This window comes from Tamandua tetradactyla, chromosome 5, assembly GCF_023851605.1.
Source record: "Tamandua tetradactyla isolate mTamTet1 chromosome 5, mTamTet1.pri, whole genome shotgun sequence".
NCBI classification, from domain to species: Eukaryota; Metazoa; Chordata; class Mammalia; order Pilosa; family Myrmecophagidae; genus Tamandua; species Tamandua tetradactyla.
In genome coordinates this window covers 64,642,199-64,659,008 of record NC_135331.1, presented here as the reverse complement: position 1 = coordinate 64,659,008, position 16,810 = coordinate 64,642,199, and the positions used below count along the sequence as shown (strand labels likewise).

Genomic DNA, 16,810 nt, shown 5'->3' with positions numbered 1-16,810 from the left:
AATCGACTTTTTTTTTCTTTTTTTTGTGAAAAATAACATGTGCCAAAAAGTGATAAATTTCAAAGCACATCACAACAATTAGTTGTAGAACAGATTTCAGAGTTCGGTATGGGTTACAATTCCACAATTTTAGGTTTTTACTTCCAGCTGCTCTAAGATAATGGAGACTAAAAGAACTATCAATATAATGATTCAGCAATCACACTCGTTTGTTAAACCCGACCTTCTCTGTGTAACTCCACCATCACCTTTGATCTTTCTCTGCACTCTTTAGGGGTATTTGGGTTATGCCCATTCTAACTTTTTCGTGTTGGAAGGGGCTGTCAATAATATGTTCTGGAGAGGCTGGCCCCTCCTGCTTTCAGGACTTTCCTGGTCCAGGGACCCATCAGGACAAACCATGCATTCTTGAAATTAATCCTTAATATTGGGCATTCAGTAGGTCACATCCCGACAGTTTCTAAAACTCTCACTAATTCAGTAGAAAGAACAGAGATAGAGATGAGGAACTACACACACAGCCAGTTAGCTATTGGTGCTTTGATTTTGAATAGACTCAGTTAATTAGAAATCAAAATTAATCTGAAGAATACCAAATCCATTAAGAACATTGCAAATAAGTATATCAGTCTATTGCTAATTGGAAATATTGATGGGGTATTCCAAATACGGTGGAAAGAACATGGAATTAGAGCCAGATAGACCAGTTTGAACCCTTACCACACTATTTACTACTTATGTCCCCTTAGGCAGAGTTCTTAATTTCTAAGACTCTTGTCCTTTGTAAAATGTAAAATTTCTCCAAAATTTTACAAAAGAACAAGAGTGTTTTAAGGACTGCTGTGAGGACTGATGAGATGATTCATAAATAGTATCTTATATAATGTTGGCTCATATATAATTAGCATAGGAGACTGGATTTTGAGAGGCTTCCTTCTGAAGACAAGAAGGATAGAGAATAAGCGTCTTAGGGACAGTACCTGAGACTCTTTCAGTGAACCTGACAGTTCTATGTATATATGTAAATAGTGAATAGGAATTCATTTTCTCCTTAGCCCTGCCTAGTCATAAGTCCTGACAAATTTGCTCAGTGTACTATACTATATTACATATCACATAAACCTCTTCCTTTTCCCTTAGACTTCATCAGTCAACTGCCAATTCCTGTTGATTATATCATCAAAATATGTTTATCATCCTCACCTCCTATCTCAGCTGCCACTGCCCTTATTAAAAAAAAAAAAAACTCTTCTTTTTTCCCAAAATACTGCAAAGGTTTTCTAACATGTCTCCCAATCTACCCTTCATTCTGCTAATAAAGAGGCTTGTTAGAAAAATTCTCTAATCTCTCGTCTCTGCTCTCGGTTTAAAATATCCTTGAACTTTTATTCAAAGCCCTCCCCCATCTACCAGTCCCTGTTCACTTCCTGCTTTTCTCCTCCATTCATTCAATGCTCCATCTATGCCAAAAGATTGGCATCCTTTTCAGCCATGCCGTCTCATGACTTTGCAACATGCTCTTCCTTCCACCTTCAATTCCCTTTTCTTCATGGGCAGCTGGCCAATGCCTAGTTATCCTTCACGTCTCAGACTTTTGTGACTTCTCATGCAGGCCCATGACAAACACCTGTTTGTCCCTCATGAAAGCAAGTACTGTGTTATACTATCCTAAGTGTCTGTCACAGTGCTTGGTCCTCAGAATGTTTATTCAAGGAATAGTTGTTGACAGCTCAGAGTGAATACGCTTTACTGTGAATCTTCAGCAGGTTTTTGGTAGTCCAGAAAAAAATGGTTTCATAAATGTATGAAATAAGCTCAGAGTAAAACTTATATGGTACCCTATTTAGATCTAGTTGCTTTTTTTTTTTTTTTTTAGCTCTTTTAGCATATTATTCTAACTTCTTTTATTGAATTTATCACAATCTGACTTGTATACTAGAGAATTGTAAATGTACACTGTTTATTTTGTTAGCTGCCTGAATGCAATATAGAAATGGAGTGGCTTTTAAGAAGGGAAATTTAATAAATTGCTAGTGTACAGTTCGAAGGCCATGAAAATGTCCCAATTAAAGCAAGTCTATAGAAATGTCCAATCTAAGGCATCCAGGTATAGATACCTTGATTCAAGAAGGCTAATGAAGTTCAGGGTTTCTCTATGAAGTGGAAAGCACATGGTGAACACAGTCAGGATTTTTTTCTTGGCTGGAAGGGCACATGGCGAGCATGGTGTCATCTGCTAGCTTTCTCTCCAGCTCCCAGGAGGCATTTTCCTTCTTCATTTCCAAAGGTTTCTGGCTGGTGGGCTGCTTTGTGGTGCTGCGGCATTCTCTGCTCTCTCAGATTCTTCCACTTTCTCCAAAATTTCCTCTTTTATAGGATTCCAGTAAAGTTATCATGACCCACCTAGAATGGGTGGAGACACATCTCTGCCTAATCCTGTGACTCACTCTTGATTGAGTTACATCTCCAGGGAGATAATCTAATTAAAGTGTCCAACACACAACACTGAATAGGGATTAGAAGAAACCATTGCCTTTACAAAATGAGATTAGGATTAAAACATGGCTTTTCTATGGTACATACATCCTTGCAGACCAGCACATACATTGCTGCTAGATTGTATGCTTAAAGACAAGGATTATTTGTTTAAAACTTCCCTGAGTCCCCCAGGACTTAGCACATATTAATATATATTAAATGCTTATTGAGTATAATATACAAAGTTGTATAGCTATCAAATAAATGATAGGATTCATGAGGTTAGGTATTATGTCTTTCTTGGGTAGTGCCATGCCCATATTTAAATGAATAGTTAAATTAATGAATATATCAAATATAAACATAGAACAAATATTAAATATTTATCAGAAGAGTTTCCCTGAAAGGTTTAGGTTAAAAGCAAGAGAAAGACCTTAGAGCCAGAGCTGATTGTGTGCAGCTATCATCAATGTTATGATTACCTAACTTCTTCCAAGGGCAGTTTTCTCATTCTATTTTTGCTTTGAATTCTAAAGCATTTCATTATAAGAAGTTTGTCATGCTCTCCTTCACATTAGTCTATTTCACTTTGAATGCATGACTATCTCAGTCTTTATATGTTCACAACAAACAAGTGAATTCTCTGATACCAGGTTAAGCTTCTGGTTTATTGCCATAAAATTCTTTCAGATTTTTTTTTTTTTAGGACTTGTGCTAAGATAGAGAAGAGAAAATAAATAAAAGCATTCCTTCTTCAAAGGGCCTTTGATTGAACCATGTTTGGCAATGAGTTGCTAAGTTAGAATATTTGCCACAGAAGCAATTTACATCTACACAACTTCCTCCAAAAATGATCTGTGACTTCAGTTCTGTTTCCACTGTTCTATTGTCATTTTTCGGTGATGACTAAATAAGAAATTTATACCTATAGAATTTGATACCATACCAGACAATATTCCAATTGCATTTTGCTTTGGACATCTAAAAAAAAGTATTTCTCATAAGATGGCAGTCACTGGTGGCAAAGTCCAACTGAGTCCCAGTGACTTGGTCATTTGGAGGGAGAACTACCAAGGTAAATAAAAAGATTTTCAAAGCCTAGGGAAAATCTTTTTGACATTCCAACCAAGAGGCCTGAATAGGCTTTTCTGTTGCTCCTAACTCTTCTCTCCTGCGTTACTAATTTTGATTTGGCCACCAGCATCAGATTAGTATTTCTAATTTTATTCTTATCTGTTTGAGGTTCTGATTTTTCCCAAGAGCTGGCATCTATATAGTAGATGCAAGATTGGTAAGGAAAATACAAAGTTAATTTTTTTTTAGAGCTAGTTTTTTGTGTTGGGGAATATATATTACCTGTTTGTCTTCCTTCTCTCTTCTCCACACCTACAATCATCAACTTCCATCAGCCACTGTGAAATGCAGTATTTTCATTTTGTTTAAATATACACAAATATGGGTTAATGCGCTCCCATGAAAATTTAAAATGATAGGGAAGCATGTAGAACAAAAAGTATTTCTCTAGTTCACTCCCCATCAAATCACATTCCTCTTCCAAGAAATAACAATTATAAATTTTTTATGTGTTATCATATTAATTAATTATATACTTATATTAATTATATAGTACATTCTTACAACATATTGCTATTATATTATCCTACGTTGATGTACAAATACAGATTGTTATCATTAGTCATTTTATGTAAGTGGAATCACACTCTACATATTTTTAAGCAATTTGTTTTTTCCCTAAACAATATCTCCTAGAGATCTTTCTCTGTGCGTATACATAGACCGGCTTCAAAATAATTCATTGCATGTGGTGTGGATGGTTATAATTTATTTATTCAATCACTTATTGATCAGAAGAGATATTATTTATAGTTTTTTACTATTATAAACCATTAAACACACAAATACACATGCACAATCTTGAATACTCATCAGATCATTTCTTTATAATGATTTCCTAGAAGTGATGATCTTTGGTCAATAGGCATGCTTTTCTTTAAGGATTTTCATAAATAATGCCTATTTCTATCAAAAAATGATGTACTACCTGGTTCACTTATCAGAGATGTATAAATGTATCTATTCCCCCACACTTGTCAATATTGGATACCATCAACGTTTTGTTTTTTTTCCCCCTGAATTTGATGGACAAAAAAATTAGTGTGAACTTCTTTTCCAAATATTTGTTGGCTATTTACATTTCTTGTTTTGTTCACTGTCTGATCATGCCTTACTCTTGTTATTTTTACTGCATTCTGTCTTTTTCTTAATGATTTGTAGTAGTTTGAAAACATTCTGGGTATCGTTTGTTCATTATTTATTTTGTAAATAGTTTACCCTTTTCTAGCATACCTCTTTCAGTTTTAGATTATTTTTCTCATTCAAAAGTTTTTAATGTTTATGAAGCTTGAGTATATAAAATGATTTTCTTTTTGGCCTCTAAATGTTTTGTGCCTAGCTTAGGGAATGTCTTCATACCTCATGTTTTATCAAAATATTCTCATTGTCAGCTAAGATTTTTTTTCTGTTGTTGAATGTTATTTTATTGCATTTAGCTTTGCAATTTATTTTTATGTGAAGTTATTTTCACCTAAAAATGGATGTCCAATTTCCTTTTTTGAATATTTAGTCTCTCCCATTGGTTTGAAGTGCTTTGTCATCATAATCTGAATTACCTTGTAGGCATTATTTTTTTTTCTAGTAGGCTTTATTCTTTGTTACTCTACTTATCTTTTCTACACTAATATACCACTGTTTAACCACCATAGTTTTATTGTATATTTTGACACCTGGTACGGAAAGTCCTACAGATTGTTTTTAGTTTTCAATACATATATATTTTTTTTTACTATTCTTTGGCATTTTTATCCTTCCGAGTTGAATTTGAGAATATTGCGTTCTTTAAAATATTGAAAAATCATCCCCAGTGTTTCCCTATTTACTCAATCTTTCAGTCGTCTTTCAGAAAAACCTTACAGATTTCTTTCACATTCCCTATTCAGATTTCCCCTCCATATTTTAGGAAGCACTCATATTTCTGATGGTGTTTCTAGTGAGGATATGCCTACTTTTTGTATGAGTCATACATTTGAGTTTTTAAGTTTAATGATATTGGTTGTTTTTTTTTTCTTTTTTTAATTTATTTTTAACTGACTGATAATTTTGGATATTCTTTTGTTGCTTACTCATTTTTGGATTCTGTCTTCTAGTTCTTAAATGCTTTCATGCTTAATTACATTACATTTTTTCTCTTTTTTTTCTTTTTCTGTTTTTTAAAGTACATCACATTTTTGTCTGATAATTACAATAGCTGGAGTCCTTGGTGATCTAAATCTGATATTCCCTTTGCTGTCAATTCTCCCTCATGATAACTCATTTTTTTTATGTCTGGTTATCTTTAATTGCTACCTCCTATTTTGTTGCCGACAGTCTGCAGGCATTCTGAGAATCTACTTTGACGATGCTTTCCTCCAGAAAAGATTTGCATTTGTTTTTGCAGGATGGGGATGAGGAAAACTACTGTCCTGAGGCTACCATATTCTCCTCCCATTTGTCTAGTTTAATTTAAGTGTCTCCCATCAGGGCTCAGGCCTTGCTGCTGGATCTCATCTCAGTCTCCTAGTGAGACCTCCTTCATTTGTGCCTACTGTTTACTGTCCTCATTTAAGTTTATGTTTCTTTTTTTTCTCTCTTCCTTCTTTTGGACCTTTGGAGTTTGTTCCCCATCCCTGAAGGCCTAGCAGGGCTCCATAAATTATGTTTCATTCAGAGTTGTGGTTTTTTTTTAACTTGCATGGGCAGGCACCGGGAATTGAACCCGGGTCCCCGGCGTGGCAGGTGAGAACTCTGCCACTGACCCACCATGACCTGCCCCAGAGTTGTGTTTCTTTGAAGCAGGAGGGCCCCCTACAAAAATCTACTCTGCAATGATATTCGAACCACAGTTCCCTCCTTCTATCAGCTTTTAATTTATTTCATTCAAAGCTATGTTGTTAGTGTAAATATTCAGTGAGTAAAAAATTGAAGAAATTTAAGGTGTTTAAATTTACTTTGTAAATTAATAGAGGAAAGTAATTGTTTTTGGTACGTGAAAGTTGGAAAACTTTTTTAAAGACTGGGGAAAATTCTGTTATGATTTTCAATGTTATATGAATAATGGTAATGGCAAAGGATCAATTTAATTGAAATTTAAAAATTCCTAAAAATGAACTTTTGTCAAGAAAAAAGAAAGCACCTGGAATAAAATGTTAACATTAGTTAAAGTTAATGTCACATTTGAACTGGGAAATAGATGAGATTTCTGCAGAACAAATCGTAGTGTTTGGAAATGTTTCAGCTTTTTCAAGGTTAATGACAGAATCCACAAACAGACACTTAGAGATATGAGTCTAAGATATTCCTTCCTCATTTCTGTTGACAAGAACTGAAAAGAAAATGGAGATAATGGTTATAGTAACAATGGAGTGAAGAGTAACACAAAAATGTATTTTAATTTTAGATTAGTATTTTAAGTTTGATTTCAGTCCTGGGGACAAATGGTACAGGTATTTCTTAGAGGAAGAACAGATGTGTGATTCTAAGATAAAAACATTAGCCATGGTATTCAGTGAAATACTCCTCCCAGCATATATCATGTCAAACCACACTGACTCTAAGCATCTACTGATTGTGGATTCTAAAAAGGCTTAAATTCTAAATAAATGTAGAATTTATTTATAATTATCTCCAAATAGAAGATCCGTTTGTTTGTGAATTGCCCATGGGAAGCTCTGTTGCTACACTGCTTTCCTCAAAATGCTCAGGTGATGCCCAAACAGACCCCTGTTTTTTCTTATTGTTATATCTGTCCCCCTACAGGACATCAGGAGGTAATAATTTGATGAAACCAAGCAAGTTTCATTTCAATAATTAGAAATTATGTTTCTGAGTCTGTTTTCTACTTCTTCCTCACATTTATACCATTATTAGGAAATTGTGGATATATTTATTTTCTTCCTGACTACATACTAGTGGACATGTTGCCAATAAGTAAATAACACTGACTGGAGTTTAGCAAGTACATTGAAAACAGATTATCCTTCCATTCATCTATCCATGCACCTCCCTATCCAAAAAGTGACAAATTTATAAACATAGTATTTGTGGTACAAATGAAGAGAATGAATTTGTAGTTTTATTATTTCTATGGAAATAATTCTGTCTGTCTCTAGCAGGAAGAAATTTTCAGCAAAGTGAGAGTGAAAACGTGGTGAATTCCTACCTTTCTATTCAATCCGTGCAATACACCTTCTTGGATTTGTTTGAATTGTTGTTATTTTGTAATATTTAGATAATGGATTGGACAATTTAACTACATTCTAGACAAAACAGACAAAATTTCAGATCCAGCAGGGATTCCTTGTGCAGAAAGAGGAGAAAATGAAGAGAGAAATCACATGCCTAAGCCAAAAAACTGAGTAATAATAAAACTAGAATCTAGGTGTCTGGAATTCTCAATCCACTTTTTTTCTAGTTCTGGTATATAAGGATAATCCAGTGTTTGCTTAAAATTTTGTGTTATTAAAAGATTACCAGTTGAAATAAGATAAAGAATTAAGCAGGAAAAAGTCAACTCTATCATGTGAAAAGCAAAATGTTCTCTTGATATAAAATCATAAGCTTATCTACTTAGTTCTGCTAATATAAAACAGAGATGGGATAGAGAACATCCTTCCCCCACAGTGCTATTTTGAGAACTTGATTTAGTAAGCCTGAGTTTGGACAGATATCACAAGTTTCTCAGATATTGTGATATACATAGGAAACACAATAGTTTGGATGAAGATTAAAATGTGTGGAAAATATAAATAAAAAAGCATTAAATATTCAGTTGTAATTATTAGGTTTAGTTGATTCAATGTATTTATTTTTCTCACTAAGAATAAAGCAACCATCTCTAGCATCTCTGGAATAAAAATTAATATTAAGTACCCCTTTTTGCACAGTGGCCTAATTCTATTCTAGAAGTAAACTTGAAAGGAAAGAAGGGGTAACCCAAGATAGGTCCTTAGGTAATAATTAGATATTTAAGTGGCTGTTTGTTAAAGGACTTGGTTAATAAAACTGAATTAATGTGAGATATTTTTCAAGATTTAAAGGATATAACCTGATTAGGAAAGAAAGAGAGCAGGCTTATCTGGTTTAAAGCCAAGTCATGATATTTTTTGATTAAGCTGAGTGGAAGATTTCTAGTTCAAGGACATTATTGTTGTCTTTAAAACCATGAGAAGTTGAGCAGTTACAGTAAAGTACAAAGGAAATATCTGGGAAAATGAAAAAAATACAACTAATATTACTAATATTCAAGCTCCATTCTGAGAGATTCTGATACATTTGGCCTTGGAAAATGACCCAGGCATAGATAATTTCTGAAAGCACCATAGATATTTCTAATGCAATGTTTAAAACCCTTGGTATAGGATATAGCAGTATAGGGAGAATTGCAAATCTTCTGGCAGGTCATGCACCAGCATATAATTTCTAGAAGCATGCTGGGACACTATTTTAATGCATTGATGGCAGTTATGTCAATGTCATTGCTTTGTTTCCTAACAGAGAAAAATTAGAGAATTAAACCTAGAAGATAGACTTACTGGGGTTATTAATTGTGGGAGTTTAGGGATTTAATCAGAAAGAATTGAAAGTATAACATGAAAATTAATTTTAAGAAAATTAATGAATATACACATTCTGATCATTAAAATATCTAGTTTTACTTATTAATAGCATGAAGTAACCTGTTGGAAACTAGAGAGGTTATGGTTTATCTATTTTTAATTTTTAATTTAATTTATATGACTAAATGCTAGTGAATTAATAAAGCCAACCTAAGTTGCTCGAGCAGTGCAACGGAAAATGATTCTGGTGAGATTATAGTCCATTAATATTGTTGAGTTACTGTTAATTTGAATTCAACTATGCCCTGGATTGTGATTCTGGCACGAAGTTAGTTTCTGCTTCTTAGATGTAGGTCCTTACTGAATAAATTGCGGTTTTGAACAATGAAGGTATGTATAGTTATTATAAATATCACGAGTGTTTGAGAATGATCTAGATGTGTCTAATTTTATGGCTTAAAATTCGGAACAATGAGTTATCAATTCTAGTTACATTTAAAACACATTGAAATATGCTTGCATATCTTGGTTCTTACAGAATTTATATTTCCGAAGATAAACATTTCCTAGAGAACTGGCAGATTTTTAAAATTAAAATAATTTTGTAAACCTTAAGAACAGGAATGAGATGAGTTATTTTAATAAAAATTCTTCCCAAGAAAAGTCAGTTTATTTAATAAATGGGTATTTTTGCAGTTACAGTGATTAGCAATGCTATTTATATGGCAGGGATTAACTAGGTTAGTTCAAGCTAATTTATAAGGGTTGGTAAATGGAGAGGTTACTCTATAGATCAAATGTAATTATTTCTACAAAATGTTTGAAAAAAGTCTCATAAAATATTATTGTGGACTAGGTGAGATATGTAGTTGGGGGAAATAACTATACAGAAGAAGCAAAGCAGTTTCTTTGTTGGGGCGCTGTATCCTTGGGCTGGTCTTATCTAATCTGTTCATTTATGGGCTGGAAAAAGACACAAGTTATTAGGCAGACCAGAACATTCAACAAGTTAAAAAAATGTTTGAGTATCCACAATGTCCCATGGCATGCATGGACAAACCAAGGAAGAATTTTCCATTTATTTGAGTTCTGATTCAATATGAAATTTCCTCATTGGAACTCTGAATCAAAACTAGGGAACACAAAGCAATAGTTTTAAATAAAGATCTTAATCTTAGCTTAAAGCATCAGGTTTTTAAAAGTAGGATGGTAGAGATCTACTTGACCATTTGTTCACGGGAGTAGGATTTAGGGTTTTACTTGATCAGAACCTCAGGATGGGCGAAACCATAATGGACTGGCTTAATAGTCTTTTTCAAATAAATCAGAGGAGTGGGTCAATATATGTACAGTTAATATGTACTGAAATATATAATGATATTATTTAGTGCTATAGAGAAAGCCGTAACCCAGGAAGGAATACAGGCAGCCATCTCCTAGAAGTGGCACTCGGGTTGAGAGAAATGAGTTGGGAAAAAAGCCTTTGGTGCTATTCTATTTTATACCACATCTTCAGACTACTATGATTTTTAAAATGTAAAATGAGGCCTGGATGCTAACTCTCCCCTGGAGAGAAAGTGTAAACCGTGACACAGTGACAGGGTTTCAGGAGGCTGCAGTGTGGACTGTGAACCCTGAGGTCCCAATGGCTGAAGTAAGTGGGATCATTTATCCCGAAGAAGAGAAACTTCAGAGGAGACTTATCTAAATGTGGGAAAGGAGGGTAGGATAAATCAAATGGTAGATGAGGAGGTCTTTGTCTGAACTTAGGAATTCCTGTCCTGTTGATAGACATGGGAGCGGAGAGTGTATTTATGAACCCAAAGAAATGACATGTAAAATTGTTATGTCTTTGTGGGTACTTGTATGTGGTGGGATAGAGCCATCATTTTCAACAATTTTTTTTCCCAAAGGAGTTTACGATTTAAAGTATGTTAAGAATGAGGTTAAGAACTACTCAACTACAGGCCACCTACCTTATGGGGTAATAAGCACTCATTTAAACAGAGACCATCTCTTAGAAACAATTTAGAATAATTCTCACATTGCATTGAGTAGTTTATTAGAAAAGAACCTTTCTGCTTTTAGGTTCTAGTATTTATACAATGAAGAAATAACAAAAGAACATTTATTACATGCTGGTCATCATGCTAAATGTTTGACATCGATTCTCTTACTTAATCCTCACAACATCTGGATGGAGTAGGTACTGCATTAACAACTTGGAGAGTCAAGGAAACTTGCCAGAAGTTACCGTCCTGTTCAGGATTAAAACCCAGGAAGTCTGGCTCTAGAACTTGCCCACTAGCCCCTCTGGAGAGGATTTTTACCGTTTTATTGTAACCCTCTTTTGCCCACTAGCCTGTGTTAATTCTGCACCCAGCAACACTTGTACCTGCCAAACTACTCTTTCTGTTTACTTCCTGGGAATCTTACTGTGGCCCACATTAGAAGGAAGGGAGTGAACAGGGGAAGGAGGACCAAGAAATACAATCTTTTAATGTCTGTTGAACCTGAACCAATCTTTCTATTGAGTAAGGAGTTAATGTTTGTGCTTGTTATCCATGGATAAATGCATGCCCATTTGTGTGTCTTAATTGTCTGTGTTTGAATAAGAATCTATTTTCTTGCAGTCTCTTTGCAGTTGATTATATTTCATACCACTGCTTTTATTTTGTGCACATGTGCACACACACACACACACACACACACACACTACAACTCTTCTACCTTCTAGAATTCCTCATCTGAATTCCTTGGCTGGTGGCCTCCTTCCTGCATCTTCAAAGCCAGCAACAGTGGGTAGAGTTCCTTCACTTTGATTTCCTTTTCTGCCTCCCTCTTCCACTTTGAAAGACCCTTGTGTATTCATTGGACCCATTCAATTAATACAGAATAATCTCTCCCTCTGAAGACCCTTAATTTAATCGCATCTGTGAAACCCCTCTTGCCATGTAACGTGACATAGTCACAACTTCTGAGGATTAGGACGTGGACATCTTTGAGGGGCCAATTTTCTGCTGACTACAATCACCTACTAAATATCAGGCTCTATTCTAGACTCTGTGATAAAATGCAATCCCTTCCCTAGGGGAGTTAATAATTTAAGAGATTTCTAAACAGATCATTGTAGTACCAAATGATATATAAAATAATAGCACTGTGACCGAAGTGTGATCCAAGTATAGCAACTTTCGGATTGGGCTGAAGATAAGCTAGAAATATTTTTGGCTAAAAAATTAGAATTGTTCTTGACTTGATGGATGACTTTATCTCTTTTCACCCAGGTTTTGAGACTCTGGGATATTCAACACCAGCTGTCCGTCCAGAGGATAGCCTGCCCTTTCCCCAAAAGTCAGGACTTCAGATGTCTTTTCCACTTTGATGAAGCCCATGGAAGACTTTTCATCTCATTGAATAACCAGCTAGCAGTGCTGGCCATGAAAAGGGAAGCAGGCAAGAGAGTGAAAAGCCATGAGAAAGCAGTCACTTGTGTTCTTTACAGCTCCACCTTGAAGCAGGTAACGATGCTGTTTTGCCAGTCTCCTAACTCATCTCCAAGCACTTTGTCACCAGAGGCTCATTTCCCTAATTCAATTTAAAGTAAAATTGAAGGCACATATAGAGGCAAACAAATGTGGGAAAGAAATGATTTAATAGCCATGGGCTTTTCTGCACTGATGTATGTTCAGGTGGGTCTGATGAGTGATTTCTTTTCAAGCAGCACTGCCCTTAGCAGCCCTGATAGAGTTTTAAGGAACTACAGTAATTCCAGCTAAAACAAACACAACATGCCGTGGAACTGCACTTTTCTTTGTTGCACCAGCTAGTTTGGGTCTTGATGCCAAATGCAAGTGAACCTGATTGTAAAACTCCCTTTTATGAACACCATCTTCCTGTATCCCCTGTGGAAAGTCCTGAAATATGCATGAGGCGTAATTACCAGAGATCCATTTTGCCAGCATATTTTACACCAGTGGCTCACAGTGGCAGCACAGAATGTGCTCCTAATAAAATGATTCAGTTAAATGCGATGCCACTTGGTATGCAGCACGAGTGTTGTTTGTCTCCCTACCACTTTAATGACGCTCTGCAGCCTTTGCGTATGGGAGTGCTACCTGCATCTCAATGAAGAGCACGGCTGCTCTGGAACAGAGATGCTGCACAAGCCAAGTCTACCTTAGAGGACAGGGAGGTCCAGCAAGGGAAGCAGCAAGAGCGAGGTGTGGGGCAGCCCGTGGGGGGCATGGGGGGAGCAGGTACTGTCACAGTTTACACAGCTGTGCTGATCAGGTCTGATGGTAACAGCCCAGCAGGAACCCAGCAGAAACCAAGTATCCAGCTTGCGGCCAATTAAACAATAATTCCAGCCCATTCTTTCTTTCGCCTTCTGCAGAAGCTCCTGCATTCGTGCAGAAATGAGCAGTTCAGACTTTGTGCAAGGGGTGGGAAGCCCTTTGTTAGTAATGAGTGGTGTGTCATGTCACACTTCAAACACTCTGTGTTCTGGTTATTCTAGGAGATAAAAGTCCCTTACAAAACAATCCATTTTGAGTTCCATCTGCGGAGAAACATTTTCTCGTAAATGTGTTACTGAACTTTATGAAGGCATCCGGTGGATTCGGCTCCCTGGTGGCCACCGAGAGATGTACATGTTTCCAGGAGAACATTTTGCTAGTTGAGATCTGCAGAGTTAAGAAGTTAGGCTTGCACTTAGATGCTAAGAACCCACGTTGCCTAGTCATGAGATAAGGATATTTCCCATGAGGAGTTTAGGGAATGTGACACAAAGAAGATCTGGAATCTTCTATTTGGGATTTGAAGATAAAGTCAAAGGTATTGGAAAACTATGCAAATTTTAAGCAACAATAGAATATATGATGTAGAAAGAATCACTGTACAATTGACTAGGTATTCACATCTCTAATTTTCGTGGTTGTTAGTAGATAAAGTGTTTTATATATTTATGTATCAAAACATAGAGTTTTTCATCCCACACGTAAGTATCCTACGTATTGGCTGCTAAGCTACAGAGAAACATTTTACCATCCTATTATATTTATAATTACAAAAAAATAATGCAGAAAACTACAAAGAAAAATATCTGCAGTCCCATCACCAGAGATAACTTTTATCATTTCAAAGCAATGAGCAAAAGCAAATAAAATAGTTTAGAACAACTATGAGGGGTGAGGAATGAGGCTATCTATAGAAAGTGATTAACTCTGCCTGGGCTGGGCTGAGCATCATTTCAGCAGAAGCCTGAGAACTTGAGTGGGGTTCTCTGAAAGGGAGAAGAAAGTAATTCCAGGCAGAAGACACAACAAGAGTAAAAAGAAGGAGGCCTGAGGCCTCACAGTCATTTAGGGAAAGAGCATTTATTTTGGTGTAGCTAGGTTGGAGAGTATTTAACAAACATTGTAGGACTTGAGTCCATTAATGAAGGTTAAAGCCAGATGGTAAAGGTTATTCACTGAATACACAACAGTCTGGTCTTGGAAAAATAAAGCATAGACTTGGTGTTAAAACAGCAGTTTCATAGTGTGATCTGGGACCCCTCAGGAGATTCAGATCCTATGAGGGGGTCTGTGATATCAAAACTAGTTTCCTTATTATACTAGCCTGTTTGCCTTGTCCCGTTCATTCTCTCACAAGAGTACCAAGGAATTTTCTAGAGGTTACACATGTGTGATGACACTTGTTCTGACTGCAGATGGAAAGTGTGCTTGTGAATTCTTGTATTTTAGTAATTTCTCAGTTTTAATCTCCAGTATGGTATGTGTGTGTGTAACATAAATAAAAGGTCCCTGGATTTCTCAATAATTTTTAAGAGTGTAAAAGGATCCTGAAACCAAAAATTTTGAGAACCACTGGATTAGAGAAATTGGGGTTCAAGTATTGGGCAGATTATTTGACCTCACTGTGCTTCAGTTTACTGAGGCTAAAAATATAAGTGCCTGTGTAGGGGGCTAGTGGGATTATTATATATGAATAATAATAATAACAGGAACCTCTCCAGCATCGCTTGACTAGGACTGGTGCCTGGGAAGCTGTCCTCCTGCCTCTTAGGCTGGAAATCAGCAACCCCATACTTCTTGGGCTGAATGTTGCTGCTTTATGACAGCTACTTTTCCCATCAACTTCTTGGCATTCCTTGTTCTTTATTTTAACCAGGTGTCATGTTGGAACTGATATTAGGAAGAATTCTGGAGAGGAAAGCCTGAATTGGGTTTTATCACTAGACCAGCTCCTCCTAGGGTGTCCCTCGAGGTGGAAAAGATATTCTATCCGCCTCCTTCTCTCCCACACACCTCCTATGTTTTTGGCGTAAGGAAAGGATCCTTGTCTCTTTTTCTTTCTTGGGTGCATGGTCTGGGACTCGAGCCTGGGTCTCCGGCATGTAAGGTAAGCATTCTACCACTGAGCCACCCGTGCACCCATCATCCTTGTCTCTTACTTTGATATCTTCCCACTGCTCCTAACAAATGGCTCTTTAATTGCCAAATTTAGTCCATTACATCATTTCACCATTTTGAATTCAAAAAGTAACCCATGCTTTTTCAGTCGGCTAGTTCTTGCTCTTTAGTTATCTGGTTTGGTATCTTTCTTGTAGGATTTGTCTGAATTTAACTCCTCTTCTGCTGTTGTCATTTCCACATGTAGCCTACAACTTCATTATTCTTTCATTCTGTTTTAACTTCAGTGGAGACTTAACAAATCCCACATAAAAGCAACTGAGCACATTTCTGGCCTTCTTTTCTTTTTAATCTTCCTACTTTTTGATACTGTCACATTCTAATTTAAGAAAGCAATGTTAGGCCACTCAAGGCCTTTGAAAAGGAACCACATGATTTCTTTCACCTGGCAAAGCTTCCCATCACAGCTAGTGGCAGAACAAGTCGGGCCCAGATAAGGGAGGGAATCCCTGGGATGCAAAATTTTGAAAGAATTAAAGTAACTCGAGTATGCTAGAAGCAGTTCAAATGAACTGTCTTTGCACTGAGTTCCTAAATAAGGCTTTTCTTAATAGCCAGTGAATGTTAAAAATGTATTTCTCGGTTGCATATAAACTGGAAGAGATAAAATTTCTGAATTATCATCATGGCCTTCATTCTAATGATATAGGTTTCTGTGTTTTTGTAAGATGGGTAATGTTTCAGTTTGTCTCGCATCTTGGGCACATTTATAGTCTTGCTTGTTATTTAAGAGTCATCAAATTTTGACAGACTAAATGGTATTTACTATTTTATTGTTGAAATAGTTTCATTATTTTAGTAAAATGTTACAGGTGAGCTATTACATGCTTATTGTAAGAAATTAAAACAATGCAGTAAAGCTCAAATAAAGAGCTAAATATTGCTAAAAATATCATATTCTAAACATTTTTCTGTGCATTGACTATTTGACATAAAAATGATTTTCTTACCTACTTTTTTATGCAATAATATATTGTAATATATTTCCTTGTACCAAAATGGAGATCTGCTTCATCATTTTTAAAGGTTGCACAGTATGTTATTGCAGGGTATATCATAATTTACTGATCCATTTCCCTTGATGGCAATTTTGCTATTAGAAATATTTTTGTGCATGAATATATTCATACTCATGACTTTATCTCTTAGAGTAAATTCTAGGGAATGGATTTCTAGGTTAAAGAT

General features: G+C 35.9%; 1 protein-coding gene across 1 annotated transcript in view; it reads left to right on the top strand.

Annotated features, from left to right (window-relative positions):
• WDR49 (WD repeat domain 49) overlaps window positions 1-16,810 on the top strand; it is a 117,383-nt gene that overhangs the window by 43,800 nt on the left and 56,773 nt on the right. The window contains exon 8 of the mRNA XM_077159374.1: window positions 12,437-12,670. Within this exon, the coding sequence (XP_077015489.1) occupies window positions 12,437-12,670 (234 nt within the window). The remainder of the gene's footprint in view (window positions 1-12,436; window positions 12,671-16,810) is intronic.